Here is an 18,821-nt window from a genome sequence, read left to right on the forward strand (position 1 = left end):
CTAGCGCCTCCTACTGTGTCGGTGTTGCAAAGCATTCTATGGCCATTCGACAATACGACTCCAGGGGGCGCTGTTCAGACGCTGGGGTGAAATACAGACTATTAAGAAAAGTACAAAAACTTAGCAAAAACATTTGACTAAGAATGTTTTTGTGGCTTTCTTTATCCCCCTATACATGACAACAAAAAACATATTCAGCTCCTCCAGCACTTGTTGAAATTAAATAACGTTCCTTTTTATTTTTGATATAAATTTCTGAGAGAATAACTATATTCATCCTGCAGATAAAGAAGGTATGTCGTACAACTCCACATCCCAAATGCAGTGACTTGACACCGCTGGTAAGGATATTTAAAAAGCTTTTAAAAAATAAAATACTTTATTTAGAGTAGCATAATCTAAAAAAAACAATGGAAATATCCAACCTTTAATCGGAGTTTACTTATTTTGCACGTCTGTACATATCAAATTCAAAAAGATGTACAATGTCTTATGCTTATTTCATCACCTCTGTGGAAATCTACTTGATTTTTGCTTTCAGTTCATGTAAGAAGTTATGAGCAGCAATAAACGCAATAAAGTAATATTCAGTAAGAACAAAAATCACATGAGTTCATGTGACTAGAAGTCCAGTGGAGGAAGGTACAGCTTCAGCGGACGCAGGATTTGTCAAGCTAAAGATTTATTTAAATCCAGGATTCAGCGCTACAGAGAGCAGAGTTGTTGCTTTGTGTTATTGATCATTATGATCTTTGGTTACTCCACATGGAGACGTTCAGCTGTGTGTGAACTGGTGTGATCGATAAACAATGCCCTCCCACAGTTCACTGGGCTGTTTTGACACTTGCACAAAGGATGTGAGAAGTTTTGATTATTCATCTTGACCTTTAAGATTGTGACTGAATTATCACAACATTCCTAGAGAAGAGCCCAAGCTTTAGAAAAGTCAAACATTTACACATTTTGTTACATAACAAAATCCTGGTTTTAATCCGTTTTTTTTTTTTTTTTACCTAAATCCTGGAAAGTATCATTTTTTCAGACCACCAATTTAATAGTTTAAAGTTTGTAAAACTTTTTTTTTCTCACTGTAGATTACAACTTCTAGTCCTTTGAAACCTCTACCACTTTTACTCAAACCCCTCAGCATGATTCTGCCACCGCCTGACTTGCGTGGCCCTCGGGCTTCATCGATGCCGTTTCTTCAGACATCCTCCAACACAACTGAAAAGATAATTATTATTTTTAATATTTAGAAGTGTTAAGTATAATGCTGTATTCGGGCCATTGTAGACGGACCCCTCCCCCCACCCCCCCGAAATGTACAAGAGTACATTTACCACTTAAAAACTCAGAAAATTTGATATTAATCTCTGCAATTTTCCAGAATGTATATATTTTTTGGAAATATCCGAGATCCAAAAGTGGAAAGTTTGCAAAAAAAAATAAAAAATTTTAGAGGAATCTATTCAATTTTCTAGAAAATGTTTTGGAAAGGAAGTTTCAGAAATCAAAAGTTTTTGATTGTTTGAATTTCCCAAGTTTCTTCTAGAATATTTCTGAGATGAATCAGAGTTTTTTTCCCCACAGGTTTCCTTCCCCCTCTTCAAGGGGTATAATTACTTTTGAAGGCCTGATGTCGTTTTCATGTACAGAAGTTTCTAGATGAACCTAAAAGAGTGAATGTAGAGAAACCAAACAGATGTGATTTTCCTGTTCGGATCCAGTTTATTTGATGTGCAGCAGTAGAACAGAACTACGGCTCTTTAACGTGCCTCAGATCCCCGTCACAGCACCATGTCATCTACCAGACCACAGTATGAAAACACAGCCAAGCCCCTTCACACCATGCTACCATAAATAAAACAAAAGCAATGAACGCAGAAAAACGTGCACAGCAACATGATTGTGGCCTGAAGAGAAAACGGCACAAAGCGTCAATGGGGGTCAAACAAGTTGCAAGATCGCAGTTCTGACATGGGATGAGCAAAAAAATAAATAAAAAAAGAAAATACGTAGATAAAAAAAAAAAAAGAAAAGTCAGGGTAAAGGTAAAGAAAAGGCAGATTTAGTGTTTGATCATGCCTTTTATCTGCTGCTCGCTTCCTGTCAGAAAACGGCACAGATTCTGGCGTTACGTCAAAGTTTCCTTCCATGAGGCGTCAGCAGCACAAAATGGCCGAACATCAGTAGTTTGATCATCCAGCTTTAAACTGGGATTAATACGACTCCAGCAGCAGGAAGCGGCGAACGCCGTTAGGCTCCACCCACAACCACATACCCTGTTTCAACCTTTAGTGTGATGATAAAAAAAAAAAAAAAAAAATACAATATTGAGTAAAATAAAAAACATAAATCTAAACTTCGATGCATAAAACAGAGAAGAGGTTGATCATCTTCATCGCCGGTCTGCTCCACAAAGGAAACAGTTTTGATCCTATACAAGGCACTAAACTCGTCCAGCTTTCTAACAATAAAAGTGCTCCAGTGTAAAGAGTTCTAAGAAGTTTGCACTTCAGAAAAACATTGAAGTGAACACTAAACATTTCCCAACCACCCCTGACGACTGGGTTCCCTCCAGTGTTTATATTTTAGATGAAGACGGGAGAGAACTCATCAAAAACAGTGTAGTGATTTTATACTTTACGCCTTCTTTAACCGGAAATTTCCTTCTAATACCCTTCTCCAGCACATTAAAATGATCCAAACTTGTACTGTTTTACCTAACATTAAATAATAATAATAATAATAATAATAAAAAAGATTAAAACACAAGACTGAGTTGAAGAGGCTACAGAAGAAACAAAAAGAGTCACCTGGAAAGGTGACAAAGCCTGCTGGAGGCTAATTACAGAAAAACACAATACTCTCATGTGGCTGTGAGCCAGCAGGGGGCAGCAGCAACACAAGAGACGGAAGGAAATATGTGCAGCGGTCCAAGTGAAGGCATCAAGGTAGAGGTGGACCTCGCCGTCTGGCCCCGTCTCATCTGGGCTGGAGGCGGACCAGGCCGCGCCGGGCGTTGGTGGACTGTCTCTGCTGGGCCAGGAAGGACATGGCCTGGTTTCCGGGTCCCAGCCGCTCGCCCGACACCTGCTGGTGCAACGCCATGCCCTGCGGAGGAAACGGCGCGAGTTAAGCGAGACGCGGAGCTGGAAAAACGAGGCGTCGCTCCTGGTACCGACCATGTTGTACCAGGCGCTGATGATGAGCTTCTCCTCCTGGCTGTGTCTGGCTCGGCTCCGTTCGTAGTCGTGCTGGAGGAGAGACGAACGCGCCCGGCGCTTTTTAGTGACACTTTGGGGAAAAAAACGAGCGGAGGTCGCCGGCCGACGCTCTTCACGCGGCTCACCTCCAGATGCTGGAGTTTATTTTCCTTCTCAGTCAGCTGGTTTCTCAGAGACTGGACGTCGGGAGTCGGAGCCGGCTGCTTGGGATCCAGAGTCTTGATCACCTGCACACAGAAAACATCCTCCTGGTGACGCCTTTCAATCGCCCCGGAAACGCTTCGTCACGCTGAACATGCGTCCTAACTGTCGAAAATAAAATCTGAAAAGTGTGGTGTGTGTCTGTAACCAAGTCTGTAGGTTTTAGATCCTTCTGCTGCTTCATTTCGAATAGATTTTAGGTGTGCGCTTTGGTTAAGTCATTCAAAAACATGAATATTACTTGACATAAAACAGTTGCATTCACAGATTAGCATTTCCACAGCATAATGGTGCCAGAAAATGTTGCAGTTTGAAGCTTAACTTTGGTCAGAAAAGAAAAAAAACACCCAGAAAAACCATGCATTCCTCCACTTCAAAATGACACATTTCAACGTGATGATTTATCACATTAATTTTGTGGTGGCGACATAAAAAAATGAGGTAAAGTTTAACAGATAGAAGTGCTTTTGAAAGGCTTCACTGCTGTTACATCTCATGTTTCAGCCACTGAGAGACCTGAATAAGACTCCAGCTCTACGTATGTTCAAGGTCTAACATTGAACATAAATCAGAGAATAATTAGGCGAAAAACCTACAGTAACTAGAAGTTAAAGGGATCCACAACTAGTTGAACATGTTGGCCATAATATGTTGAAATATTCTCATTTACTTAGAAGTTGTTAAACATAAAAACTAGCAGCGCACCGATTGCTGTTTTCTGGCCAATCACTGATTACCAATCTTTAAAAAGCCTGACCTATCGATTCCGATTTTGGCCGGTACCAATTTTTTTGTCGCTAAATGCAGCAAGAAAGTTGCTGAGTTGGTAACTATTGTTAACTGCAAACATGACCTGGTGTCTGAGTCCGTCAGTCAAAGGTCTGTCACTGCAGAGCAGAAGAGGAGAGTCGTTCATTTTTAGACCTTTGCTGAGGTGATAAGATTGTTTTTATATAAAAGTATTGGTCCATCACCAATCTCTCAAAATTAAGAAAATCGGTGCCAATAAATCGGTGCACCCACAGCAAAACCTCACAATAACTTAAAAAATTGTACACCGTGGTTATATTTTTCACCTGCAGGGGCCGCCATTTTTATCCACAATGCCTGCCAGACTGAGGATGCGGTTACACCAAAAGTTTGATTAATCTTAAATAAAAAGTATTTGTATTTACTTTGTGTAGGAGCAATACCAAAATTCATTTTTGTTTCTTCAACAAAGACGACTTTGGCTTCACCTCCAGTCTGTGCAATACGTAAAATCAGTCTCTCCTCATCTTCGCTCTCCTGTGTCATTGCTGAACTGGCGTTCAACCTGCAAGGGTTGAACGCCGCTCAAAGCGCAAAAAATACTTTTCTGATGGAGCTAGCGCTGTAGCACCTAGCATACGTCCGGTACCGTATACATTTTAAAAATAAATCTGTAATAAATGTTCCTCAAATAAAGTCTGAATGTTACAACTGATTGCGGGTCCCTTTAAGAAGACTGCTTTGTTTTGTAAATATCTAGCAGATTTCTTCTCATTTGAAGCTATAAAATGACGGGAGGCTTTTATAGCTGCCGTCACTTTAATGGCTTATTTAAGCCATGTTGATGAGGGGAGCGTGTTCCCTCGACGAGGACTGACCGTTCTGGCTTTCTCCATGTAGCGTTTGTATCTCTGCTCCATCTGTTTCATGTCCTCGTCCTTCTTCCGAAGGATCTCCTGGAGTTCATCTATCTTCTTGGCCACTGAAAAAAACGGGCGCGTTCAGAACTCCACAGCATGAACCAATAAGCCGGGAGAGGAAGGGAGGGGGAAAAAAAACAAACAAAAAAAAAAACGGGTCTTACTGTTGCTGTCTGCTTTGGGCTCAAGGTCGTCGATGACCTCCCGTTTCTTCCGGAGGTCAGAGTGAGCTTCGTTCAGCTTCTCCCTGAAACAAATGAGTCACTTTAGACGAATCCCATCGGTGGTAAACCGGCGCCAAGCAACAGCAGCGGTGAATGACTTACAAATGCTCCTCCAGCTTTTTCTTCAACAAAGATGACTTTGGTTCAATAAGAGGAGGAGAAAAAACAAAACGTTAACGTAAGATTCACGCTACGTGAAGGATGAAAACCTGAAACGTGTAAGCAGTGAAAGTCAAGCTGTTGCAGAGTGAAATCATGGGCCTCTTGGACGGACGACGGGCCGTACTTACGATGGCCTGATTTTGGCAGATGTAGGATGGGGGGAAGAGGGGAGAGAGACAAACAGAGAGGGGCAGGCGTTAGCGCTGAATCACCACGGCAAACATGGGTTAAAGTCCCACACAACAGGTCCCACAAGGAGAGCAAACACTGCAGTCCTCCAAGGCCAAGTGGTCTTTCTAGCTAATCTCTCAGTGAGCCGTGCAAAAAGGATTCTTTTTCTGTTTTCAGAAATGATAAATTGATTATGATTTTTATAAAGAGTCAGCATTCCATCGGCCTGATTGTGGACAGTATGCTGAGTAACGGCGAACGGCAACAGAGCAGGAGAGGCAGATTATTCCACTCACGTCCTCGTGTTTGCTGTCCTGCTGCTGGAGCGCTTTCTGGAGCTCCTCCACCTGAGAACGCAGCTCCGAGATCTGCTGCTGGTTCAACCTTGGCAAGGACGACAGGGAGGAAGGAAGATTTTAATGTGGATTTTATGAAAAAGTATTCAAAGTCTGAAATGACTACCAACTCTACGACGCCGTCATCTTGTTTAAGGACCATCATTTTATTTGTTGACTGATTCGTGTTAGCAGCAGAGGCAGTGGAGCGCATTGCTAACTAAAACATTAGTTGAGCTAACCTTACAGAAGTAATCAAAAAATAGCTCTGCTAAAACACCTACATGGTATTTAGCTAAAGAGCTACATTAACAGTATTTAGTGGAAGCTAATGCTGAAGCTAAAGCACTTTTTCAACAGCTGTTAGCAAAAGCTAATGGTTCTGCTAAAGATGGAAAAGTGAACGGGTTATAGCGCTTTCACACTGAGCTAAAGTGCTACATTAACACAGTATTAAAAGAAGCTAATGCTAAAGCACCAAACAACATGGTATTTAGAAGAAGCTAATGCTAAAGCAGTACATCAACAAGGTATTAAGAAGCTAATGCTAAAGCACTACATCAATGTGGTATTTAGAAGAAGCTACTGCTAAAGCACTACATCAACGTGGTAATAAGAAGAAGCTAATGCTAAAGCCCTACATCAACAAGGTATTTAGCAGTTTACAACTTGTTTTCTACTGTCTGTTTTATTTCCTTCCTGTATCTTTCTTGTTTGAAATAAAGTTGAGGAGAAGAAACAGAACTGTCGTCCCAGAAAAAATATTGCTAAAAAACTGAAAATATTTAAGCTAAATGTTTAGATTAAATCCGTTTCCCTCCAACAGTTCAATGAGTGAACTTTCAAAAATAAACTGTATAGGATTCTTTTGACAATGTAATAGTCCTTTTCAGAACTGAGCATTTCATATATTTCACTATCCTCTTTTGAAAAAAGACCCTTAAATTATCTTTGTTTAAATTATCTAGTAATTCCACTTTGGGTTAAAGATGTTTCAAGTGGAACTTTGTGCATCTGCTGTGAGCACCTGTCGTCCATTCAGCGCTCCGCTCTACTGAGCATGCTCACTCCACTCCTCTCCTCCTGTTACTGTTGCCGGGGATGCTTCCCACACCCTCAGCCTGGTGTTGCATTGGACACACACACACACGCACAAACAGTCCACCCACATGTCCACATGCCCAAAGGCATGTAAACACACACACACACACACACACACGCCTGCACGTAAACACACACGCCGTAGGGACAATCTGGCTTTCTGCTGCCTGTCCTCCAGCCCAGCCCACACAGCTCCGCTCCACACGCAGTCCAGAGGGCGAGTTGACATTTAGGCAGATATCACTCCTTCCCTCAGCCAAATCAACAGTTTAATACCCGGGAACGCACAATATGGTGGCCCCCGGGGGGGAGGGAAGGCTTATCCAACACTGCTGAGCGGAAAAAAAAAAGTTAAACCATTTAATGAATTCATGAACAAACTCCCACCTGTTCTGAGTTTCCAGGGTGTTCTTGCTGCGCTGTGCCTCTTCCAGCTCGGCCTGGACCTCCACTAGTTTCTGTCTGTAGGCCTCCTCCTGAGCACACAGCATCTTGTTCTCGCTCTGCAGACGGACGACCGTTTCCCTGTCGAAGGCAGAAAATGGGGAACAACAGAAAGGCAGAATGAGGGGAAGGAACGGGAGACAGACCCAGGAACAGTGGTACTGACTGAGGAGGCTCTTATGTGATGCCGTGTGTTACTGATCCACTGGCCAGCTGAGCGTTCAGCTTCCAAAAATAAAATGCCACAATGAACACAGCACCAGCGTAAGCTCTGGTTCAGATGGATAGATGGACCTACTTTAGCTCAGTGGGCATGATCTCTGCAGCAAGGTTTCCCACAGTCACATCACCGTCAGACAAGTCTCCTACAGAGAGAAAGAAAGATATATGAATTGTTTTACAAAACGCCATCGTGTTTCAATGTGTTACCAATCAATAAATAAAAGTATTCGGGATGATTTTCCCACCTGTTCCGCTCAGGCAGCCCTGCTGGACCTGCGCACACCGCAGCTCGTCGTTAGCTTCCCGTAGCGAGTCTCTTTCTGAAATGAGACGCTGCAGAAGAGAAAAGGTCGTTGGAAACACACTGTCCAGAATATTCCAAGTCCTGATTTGATAAACTTTGTTTTATTATGTTACATCAGCAAACAATGAATTTTGCACAAAGGATGAACGATAAATCTTCAACGTTGGCACTGGCTGATTTTTTTAACATCTGTATATCGGTCAGATAACTAAAACTAAAACAAACTAAACAGCCGATACTTTATTATTTACGTCTTTGTCGTTAGTTTTGGAGGGGAGCATTTGTTGACCGTGATGGATATTTATATAAAAGTGGTACAAATTGTCGTCCATGATAGCAGTATTAATATCTGGGCCTGTTGCAATAAGCAATAAATCAATTAATCGTGTGATAAATTGAAACAAGCTCAATAATTTCTATTTGCATGATTTATCATTTTCCTTTTTTCTCTCTTTCTACAAAAACTGAACAACAAAAGTCCTCAGTCTGGTGCTTTGATCTCAACTAGTCCTAACTAGACATAATTCATTTGATCTGTTTTGTTTATTTTGGATATTTAAAATGTCTTCCAGTTCCAATGTTGAATGTTCACTAGAATTTAAAGATTATTAATCTTTGAGAATTAGTTTGTTTTTGCGTGACATTACTTGAAGTTGGTGTCAAAACAGCAATATTACCGTTCACTGCAATAATGTGCTGGATAATTTATCGTACAGCTAAACTTGCTACTGTTACAAACCTATTAATATTGGATATTCATTTTCATAAAACAATACATCAATCTTTATGTGACACGGATCGTTGTGAGATCTGAGACTTTTCTAGAAGCGACAGATGAGGTGGGAGTCTGCAGCACAATATCTGCCTGGCGACAGCCTCAGCAGCCGAAAAGTGCTGATCCACACAACATTTTCCAAATGTGCTGGCGAGGAGCAACAACTCACTTCTTTCTCCTTCAGCAGTGCGTCATACTTGTCATAAAGATTCTTGTACTCAAACTGCCACTTCTCAGCCTTCATGGCCTCTGCTGTGTGCCTGGTGTGATGCTCATGAGCCTGGAAAAAGATAAGTAAATAAATACACACACACAGAAATTTTTTTAAAAAAAATCTGAAAGCACACAGTCTGCGAGAAGCGCTCCAGGAAAACAGCAAATCTCTCCAAACACATGCAGCCAGACTCAGTTTATCATCGCTCAGATGGCGAACAGATGAAGCGGCGACGCGGCGTGCCTGTCTCTTGTAGGTGTCCAGCTGACCGCGGACGGCGTTGGCCCGCCGCAGCTCCTCCTCCAGCTCGCAGGTGCGCTGCATGTACACGGTGTTGCGCTCCTCCAGGAGGCGCACCTGTCTGCGCAGATCGCCCAGATCCTCCAGCTTCCTCTTGTAGGTCTCCACCAGCGCTTCGAGCTGGTTCACCCGGTCAGACGAGTGTCTGAGGGGGCAGCAGAGGGACAGAGGGTGTGGGTAGCGGCTAATCATGCTTGGGGAAAGTCATTTATCGCTGAACATGAATAACAAACGCCTTCAATTAAGAAAGGTGGTGTCAGCTTTGTGTCCTGATCTGTGTCACCTTAATATATTTAGCTGGACGATAAATTGTCTCAGAAGTTATTGCGATAAACAATAATATTGTTGTATTTAATATTTTTGTTTTAAATCAAGGCCATCACTTGATAATAACTGGAACATTGATCGATATATCCAAAGTGTATTTGCCTGATGATAGCATTTGAAAAAATGTCATTTTTATTTTTCGTTTCTTCATTGATGACTGTATCATGTTGTTATGATGTAAAGCACTTTGAAGTTGTCGCTGAAATGTGCTATACATAAATTTTTTTTTAAAACTCGACTTCATTGTGTCATGTGCTACACTGCTACTCTAAAGCACATGTACAGTTACGTTGATCACCATTCCAGCTCATTTCGATAGTAGAGAACCACTAAAGCGTTCGGCCACCTGAGGATGTCCATCTCGTCTTTAAGCGCCTGGGCTTCGTGCGCCAGACTCGTCAGCTCCTCGTTCCTCTGCTGCAGGTCGGCCACCTCGCGCTCCAGCAGGTCTGCACGAACGCGCAGGTCGTCTCTGCTGTTCTCCAGCCTGAGACACACGGCGGTTCATGTGGGTGAGAAACAAACGCGGCCGAGGTGACTCGAGAAGACACTCGAGTCTAAAACATCTCACATGTGGGTATAGAAGCTGCTAGGTATCACAGTGATCTTTTCGGCGTTGGCCAACCTGTAGTTCTCCTCCTGCAGCTGCTCCATCTGACTCTGCAGCAGCAGCAGCTTCTTGCCCGTGATGGCGGTGGTCGCGGCATCCAGAGAGTCGCTGCAGCAAAGCCTCTCCCTCAGGGAGCGGACCTCCGCCTGGAGCGACGACCTCTCCTCCACGCCCAGCGACAGCTGCCGGAGGGCAGAGAAACTTGATGCAAAACATTGCAAACACACATCGAGAGATTTAGGGGGGGTGGAGGTGTTTCGACTAGAGATACACTGACCAGATATAAATATCTGCATTGGTCACAATACTGAAAAAAAATTTCTAGATTGGTGACACTGCCCGACCCATAAGGGGAGATCTATTCAGTTTAATTCTATGTTTCTCTGAGCGACGTCAGGCTTTATTATTTATTTTACGTTACATTTAGAACTCCTTATTGTACTTTCTGAACCTTTTCAAAGAAGGTTTGTTGCAGTTTATTTTTACGTTTGATCAAGGTGTTCCACCTTTTGTTTTTCTCGATTTCAGCTTATATTACAATGGCTGTTCTACTCCTAATTGCATCGACTGAACAAATTAAAGTTTGACCAAGCTTGTGATGCCATTTGTATATACACAAGTGTGCAGATTTATCACATAAATATGTAATTCAGTACATTTGGTTGGTGTTAAAAAAAAAAAAACTAACAAAAAAAAACCTTCAGATCTCTGTATTGATGCAGGAAGGGGAAAAAAAAGTGGATCGGTGCATCCCTGGTTTTGACTACATAAAAGACAATGCAAGTAAAGAACAAAAATCCTCAAGGCAAAAATATTCCCAAGTGTGTGAAAGTGAAGAAATTTGTTCATTTTCAAGCAGATTTATTTAGAGCAAACCTATGAGATAACACAAAAGAAACTCACCACGCTTTAGTGCAAAGAAGGTCTTTAAAACACAAGCTTCTCTGTCACTTCACATGCTCTGTCGTCACTGCTGCTCAGTCAGCTGATGTTCAATATTCCCTCACAGTGCTCCACTTATCCCCTACCCCGACGGTTTAAACCAGATCCTCATGCTAAGATTAGATACGACAAGAATGCTTATACTGGAACTGCTGCTGTATTTTTTTAAGTCGGAAACAACTCCAACAATTTGGATCTTTTAACCATCAGAAAAAAACAAGCGGAAACTTTTCAAATGGGACGCGTTTTCCAGGCAGCATAAGCTGCATAAGCCCGCGCTGAACTTTTTAGGACAGATTGCGTGTTTGCAACGCCGGGCCAGTAACAGCAAATAGCTCCTAAAACAACACCGCTGACTAATTCCCAACGTGTGGGCTGAGCAAGTAAACAAACAGGTGGGCCGAGAGCAAGCACAAATTATTGTTGGCTACCAATCCATCCCAAGGCAATGTGTCAGTTTCATCTAGATGTTATGCAACTGCTGACAAGAAAGTGTGTAAAAGGGGGAAGAGGGAGAAAAAAAAGTCACAAAAAAGCAGAGAGAAAGATGATATCCTGCAGGGTAACCAATAGAAGCTAAAGTGAAAAAAGTTCTGATAATCTCTGGCAGAGAGCAGCATGTTGGCGCAGAGAAGAGCTTTGTAAAAAAAAAAAAAAAAACTGATTCTGACTTTACTAGAGATGAAAATGTTTGCTAAAAAGCAACGTGAACTTCGTTTAGCCGACTGACCTGACGCTCAAGGTCTCTGCAGCGCTGCGTCAGGTCCTCCTTCTCGCCCGCTTCCTCGCTCAGAAAGTAATACTTCCTGGACTGAAAGAGTGCAGAGAAGAGACGTCACATCAGGGAATCAGAGGAGAGACCGGCGCGTCAGAACAGCAACGCGAGCGCTCACAGTTTTACACATTACTACAAACTTCCCTGCATTGAGAGCGGAACACAATGAGTGTAACTGTGAAGTTTAATCATTTGAAAAGCTCGTCTTCAACTGCAGCTTAAAAGTGATTAAAATATTTTTTTACCGCATCCAGCGCAGGTGCTCAATGCAAACTGAGAGAATTTATTTGTAGTCAGATTAAAACTATTACAGACGTTATTTTCTTACAATAGAAAATGTAAAGTACAACAAAAAGTATTCGTGTTTTTATAACCGAAGTTTAACAATGCTTAGAACCAGAGACTTTTACTGAGAAGCCCTAAATAATAAAGCCAAATCAGCCTTTATTGAATTTAGTAAGTTTGGCAGAATATGACACTAAGTCTGTCACTTTAAAAAATTTTGCTGGATGATAAATTGTCTCAGAACTTACTACGCTAAACAATATTGTTGTTTTGATACCGTTTTCACTTATACAATAGTAATAATGCCATAAAAATGGCATTCTCAATTATCAACAAACTTTAAATCCTAATTAACATTTAAAAAATGGAACTGGAAGACATTTTAAATATCTAAAAACAAATGAACAGAAACAGCAAATAAAGTGAATTATGAAGTCTCTGTAAACAAAATTATCTTTTAAAAAGGGATAGTTGGGACCAAAACACCAGACTGAAGACTTTTATCATCCAGTTTTGGTAAAAAGAGGAAAAAAGAAAAAAACGCTACATCATACAAATGAAAATGATTGAGTTTCTTTTAATTTCTCATGCGATTAATTGTTTATTGTGAGAGGCCAATATAGCACACTGCAAAAACACTAAATGTTACAAAATGTTACAAAAGTATTTGTTGCATTTGTCTAAGTTTACTTGAACAAAGGCAAAACTAAAGTACTAACAACATTTCAACTAAATATTTCTGGATATTGATTAAAAAGTACTAGTTTCACTGGCAGTTTTTGATCTTATAAAAGACAAAAATGTCTCAATTTAAGTGAAAATAATCTGCCAGAGGAACTAGTACTTTATTAAAACTGTATTAAGGAATTATTGACTTAAATCAAGCTCCTATATCTTGGTGAAATGTTAAATGTAGGTTAGTTGTGTTGTATTTCAAGTGTACTGAGATATTTGCACCGACTAGACAAAAGAAATCTTGGTAAGATTTTGTGTTTTGAAAGAAAAAGAAACAAATTTTGTTCTATTTTCTGAAAATAAATTTGTTCAGTCAAACAAAAAACAAAAGAAATTGAAAACTAGATGCCTGTTTTTAAATACAGAAAACGTACAACATCTCTTTTTAAGTTTTGGATGTACGATGAACAACATCCATTTTAAAGAAAAAAACTAAATCTGACTATTTAAGCATTGTTTTTTTTTTTTTTTTTAATTTCCTCACCCCTTTCACCTCACAAACACAAATACAGATGATCCTCTGGTTCATAATTTTCCTGTACTGACTTCGTGATATTTACCTGGTAGTCAAAGTCTCCATACGTCTCTGGACTTCCTGGTTCAGATGACGGTTCCTTCGCTAAGAGCTGAAACCAAGCAGCAGGAAATGAGCTCAAGTGACAGATAAAAACCGACAAGAACCGCCCTGGCAGATGCAGGTTTGCTCAGATTTATTAATATCTTTCATTTGAAGGCAATCTTCCTAAGCTCAATATTAATCAACTCCTACAGCGTTGGCCCTCAAAAGCATCAAATCTATTCTTAGAACTGCACAAAGCAGGATTTGGGGGGAATTATTTCAGTCTAAATGTTTATGCGTATGAATTACACCCATGACTAACATCTGGATTAAAACAAAAAACAAAAAAAGAGAGCAAGGAGAGGATAAGTCGGGGTGCTCACTCACCTCCTGAATGGCTGTCATCACAACATGCTGGACAGATTCCTCAAGTGTCATAATCTGCTGGATTTGCTCTGTTTGGGAGATGATGACAACAAAAGCTGTCGATGTGCAGCCAGATGCAGATTAACGCAAATAAACTTTCCTAAAATGAAACCAGCTCAGGTTCATTAAACCGACGGTTCAAACTTTAGTGTTTTAAAGTTTATTCTGGGAAATGGGGAAAAAGCGTCATTCATGTGTTGGAGAGTTAAAGTAATCTCGTGGATCATTTCTCATGCGTGGATTTCATTTATTTACTTTTTTTTTTACCTTGTTTCTTTTCGCAGCTGACGGCGCAGCCCAACACGAGCTGCAGCAGCTTGCCCAGCTCCGTCACGTCTCCCAGCTCGCCTATGAGGTTCACATCTGGTAAATGCTCGTCGGACACCTGCTGACCGAGCACCTGGCCACGACACGGGAATGTCAAAGGTCACATGTCCAAGCACAGCCATGAACCAAACAGAACTAGAGAAGTAAGGGCGCAGCTCAAAGAATCAGAACATTGTCAAAAAGTTGTATTTTTTTGTTGTTGCAGTATTTCAATTTGAAAACATGGCTCACAGCTAAAGATAATGATACAAATGTTGTCTATATCAAAGTCAAACAAATTTGACTTTATAATTTAAGCCTTGAAATTGGGCTTCTGTCTCTTTAAGAAACTCCACCTTCAGTAAGACATCAGAACATGGCTAATCTATTAACCCTAACCACGGTTTTACCAATGTTGCACTGAGAAGCAGCTCCTATAACGAGCTCAGCAGACGTGCAGTTCCACCAGGTGTTTGCTAATTGCTGCTGACTAGTCTGAAGGAGCTGAGCAGGGCTCAGTGAGGCAGAAGCTTAGAAAATGAAGCTCCAAGGAGGTGCGCCTAGGTCCACCAAAGCATTTTGCACAGCTAAATGGTTGCCATGGAGATTAAAGGATTCCTCAAACATGCATGAAAGAATCAAAGCAACACTCCAAGTATGTTTTTGATGAGGGAATAACAATATAACATGTAAAGCTCAAAAACGTCGGTTTCACATAACACTACTACCCCTTTAAAGAGTGAATAAGCAAACTAATGTGTGATTTTAATTGTGTTTGTAATTTAACGAAAGCACCACAATTGCAAAATAGTGATTTCTTTTTCAATATTAGCGGAATATCTACAAAGTTTTGAGCATATTTGTAATGCAGCTACTGTGCTGGACTGGCCAGCAAACCTTCCTAAACCTTTGAGTAATGTACAGAAGATGAGAAACAACAAAGCCAAAAAATAACCAAAAATAAACATTTCAAATATCAATTTGTCTGGAATGATTATAAACAATATGAGCTTCCTGCTTTGAATTAAATCACTGAACTAGATAAACTTTTGACAATACTCTGACTCAGTGAGAGGCACCGATAAAAAAAACCCAGCCTTACATCATGGTAATACTCCAGCATGCTTTTCAGGACCTTCTTCAAGTTGCTGACCTAGAAAAACAGGAGTTGGCACTGTGATTTTTTTTTTAGTTCTAGTGAAAGACAACAAAAACAAACGGGATGTTCTGCTGCTCTTCAAACGTTACTTTAAGGCGCCAGTTGGCCTCGCTCTCCTCCTTGATCCTGCCAAGCCACGTCTCATTAAACCAAGAGGGGTCTCTGTTAATGAGAACGCAGAGCTGCAGTCACAATACATCTCTCTGGACATCATAATCCACAGGAAGCAGCAGCAGTAACACAGCCTTTGTTCTTTTAAACACAGTAGCATTCGAGTAAAGATGCTCATTAAAGTTACATGACATGGGAATAATGAGAAGGGGAGAAAAAAAAAGTCAAAGTGTCCTGAAGTGGAACAACAGGTTTGATGTTAGGACATTTTTAAGCAAGTTGCTCAGACACGGACCAAAGAAAAACAACCAAATAACTTTTTCCTACAAGCCGAGGTCTTGATTCAAATGCACACTTGAACGGCAAGTGAAACGGGGAACAATCCAAAAGCAGGAAGTGGACTATAATGCAGGGCATTCTGGGTAAGTACAACCAAAACAAACGCAATATTCTAATTCTAGCAGGAGAAATGTCACGTTGTCTTTTACCAACAACAAAAGATTAATCCTACAATGACTAAAATATGATGCCACTACATTTTGGTTTACATTTCGTGAAGAAGGAATTTGTGCTCAGTGTCTTCTTCAGAGAGTTATGTGTCACATCCTTGAGCGGGTCCTGGTGCGGCGCCACCGCAGGTGAGGAGGGGAACAGGTTTTTCAAAAGGTTCTGGCTCGTTTGACACAATGCAGTGTGAAAGAGAACCACACCAGCTGAAAATGTAACAAATGTTGCAACTTTGGTTCCCAATTGAAGCGAGTCTACCGGACTATCAGATGTGAAAACACCCTCAATGACTTTGCCGTTAAAATGAGACAAAAAAATCGAAACAATCAGTATCAGCCAAAATCGAAATCAGGCTTTTAAAAAGATCAGAACCATTTTTTTTTACCGAGGCTTGAATAATTATACAAGTGTAAATATATGTAAAAGACATTCTATCCAACACTGGGTCAATATTATATGTACATGTTTCAAATATACACATATGATAATCATTAACAACATTCTGATAAAGTTCTGATTGGATGTTTGACCTTTTATGAGAAATGGTAGACCTAATTTAGAATGGTTGGTTTTCTGGTTTTGGTCCAAACTAACTAAAGCTTATCCTGTAAATCTTCAGGGAAGCTAAATATGTGAACTGATTGAATCCAAGTTTCAATCATCTAGCTTTTTATTTGAGCGGAAGTTGAAGAATTCAGAGACAGTCGTCCATTTATACTGATAAAGAGAGGATGTAAACTTCTCAGCAGAACTGTAAATTAGTTGGTTTTTTTTTAAACATTTGATTTAAGTCCTTCCTCTGCACGAATCAGAAGAGCAGAAAGTCTATAAGTACGCAATGCTTACATTCTGTAGAGTACGTGAGCAATGGCCACTCCACTCGTTAGTTCGTCCTTGTTGTCACATGACGGGACCTGAAATGTCTGCAACTGAGAATAAAAACATAAAAATGTTAACATGAGTCGCTTTATATAAACTTAACCATACAGCTGCACACCAGCTGCTTTGAAATGACTACCAAGTCATTTGGTTCCTACAAAATATGAACCAAATCAAACTGTATATTTTGTTTCAAATACACAGTTTGAAACAAAATTCAGCCAGAAATCACCAGAGAAAAAAAAGTATTTTAATCTTTGGGCACATTTGATTTCTTTATAACAAAAAGAAAGAAGCAAAAAACAGATCATTTTACAAAAGCACAAAGATGTATGAAACTCAAATCCCCAGATACTCAAACGTATTTCTCTTTAGAGCTTAAATATATCTAATTTTATATTAGAACTTCAGTCTGCAACAGAGGTCCAACAAAACAGTAGTTCTTAATGAAAGTGACACCAGTCACTTTGAGTCATTCAGTGACTGGTTTGTGACCTGCAGCCCAGTGATAATGCAGATAGATCTCACTCAAAGTGACTGGTTTGAGTAAATGAATCTCATCTCACAGTGAGATTCATTTACATTCATCTTAAATAAAAGATTTTAAAACAATTATGATGGACTGCAGACTTGCTCAGTGTGTCACCTTACCCCACTTGTTTGGCTCTTCCAAACAAGTAAGTTTTCCCTGAGCTTCAAAGGAAAGTTAGCATGTTGGAGGTTTACTCCAAGCCGTTTGGGTTTGTTTGTTTGTTTGTTTAGCAGCTAACTTTGCTTTGGTAAGCAGACCACCAAGTCCATATTGCTCAACTTGTTTACAGCTTGTTAGCTTGACTGAAGAGCAGCTAACACCGTTTCCAAGAACTAGTTGCTGCTTGTATGTTGTCACAGAGAGTAAAACAGGACGTCCCGTTTTACCTCAGGAATTTATTTACGTGAATTTTCCGAACACCTGCCGTCACCTGTTAGCCCCGGGGCAGGTTAGCCTCGCTCGGAAACCTCGCTAACTTCAGACTTACCCAGGTCAACAGCGAGTCGCACAGCTTTGCTTTATCCAGACTCATGCTGCCGAGTGGCGTGAAGCGACAGACCGACTGGACCTTCGCCGGTTCTGTTGCTCAGGAGTTTGTTTCTCCGGTCCTGACTCCTTCCACGTCAGGCCTCCGAGCGCTGCCTCCCTCCCGTCCGCTTCGCGTTTCACTCCCTCCCTCTGTTATCCACGCGAGCTTCCGTATGAGGACCGTTACCATGGAAACGGCTTGTGCTACGGGGTCAGCGTGTCTGGTCACAGTGAATGGCGGTAATTTGAGAGCAATGGCGTCGGTTCAGTCAGGTTTGAACGCACTAAAAAAAGAGGTGGATTTAAACGTTATCATGTCGTATTTTTTACCTGCGTATTTAAGCGAGATTTTGTCAATTGAAATATATAGAGAAAGAAAAACTAATGAAAAAAAGAAAAATAAATAATAGCTTTCAGGAAGACTTTTCGGGTTTACTCTATCTAGTTTAAAAAGGTATTCATACCCCTGAACCTTTCTACATTTTGTCTTAATTTACAACTCATTACATTTACTCAATTACAATTACGTTAGTAAAAGTAGTTTTACTTTACTGCACATTTTATTTTTACTTGAGTAATATTATGATGACGTAGCCTATCGCAACTCTTGAGTAAAATTACTGGCTACTTTACCAAATAACATTTAGGCCCCTAAATACTTAAATAAAATTTAATACACGTCTATAGTAATACAATCCACTACAGAAAATGGCTGAAGAGAGAGGAGATGCAGTAATTATAAAAGACTGGAAGAAAAACAATCACATTTCTATTCAGTCAGCAAAAACGA

General features: G+C 40.6%; 1 protein-coding gene across 2 annotated transcripts; it reads right to left on the bottom strand.

The window, feature by feature from the left end:
* Positions 1–1,703: 1,703 nt before the first annotated feature.
* On the bottom strand, positions 1,704–18,195 carry hook2 (hook microtubule-tethering protein 2). 2 transcript variants are annotated; one of them, XM_028023404.1, is made up of 23 exons: positions 17,991–18,195; positions 16,939–17,021; positions 15,564–15,636; positions 15,418–15,468; positions 14,277–14,409; positions 13,971–14,038; positions 13,585–13,650; positions 11,960–12,040; positions 10,303–10,469; positions 10,024–10,164; positions 9,294–9,495; positions 9,006–9,116; positions 8,003–8,090; positions 7,834–7,900; positions 7,479–7,616; positions 5,952–6,039; positions 5,613–5,618; positions 5,425–5,459; positions 5,263–5,345; positions 5,057–5,160; positions 3,353–3,454; positions 3,186–3,257; positions 1,704–3,114 (listed from the first exon to the last, which is right to left on the bottom strand). In XM_028023404.1, exons 1-23 carry the CDS (start codon positions 18,033–18,035, stop codon positions 2,986–2,988), a joined length of 2,133 nt encoding a protein of 710 aa, XP_027879205.1. In that variant the 5' UTR covers positions 18,036–18,195; the 3' UTR covers positions 1,704–2,985. The 2 variants fall into 2 exon arrangements, with proteins under 2 accessions (XP_027879205.1, XP_027879206.1); XM_028023405.1 differs by lacking the exon at positions 5,613–5,618.
* Between the last annotated feature and the right edge of the window lie 626 nt (positions 18,196–18,821).

Source organism: Xiphophorus couchianus, chromosome 7, assembly GCF_001444195.1.
Source record: "Xiphophorus couchianus chromosome 7, X_couchianus-1.0, whole genome shotgun sequence".
Lineage (NCBI taxonomy): Eukaryota > Metazoa > Chordata > Actinopteri > Cyprinodontiformes > Poeciliidae > Xiphophorus > Xiphophorus couchianus.

Bases quoted from the DNA above. Each gene is read 5' to 3' on its own strand.
- hook2 (XM_028023404.1), bottom strand. From the start codon at position 18,035: ATGAGTCTGGATAAAGCAAAGCTGTGCGACTCGCTGTTGACCTGG. The intron at 14,410-15,417 runs GTAAGGCTGGGT...TGTCGTGGCCAG, and splicing joins TGCTGGAGTATTACCATGAT to GTGCTCGGTCAGCAGGTGTC. The intron at 10,470-11,959 runs GTCAGTCGGCTA...GCCCTCCGGCAG, and splicing joins GCAGAGACCTTGAGCGTCAG to CTGTCGCTGGGCGTGGAGGA.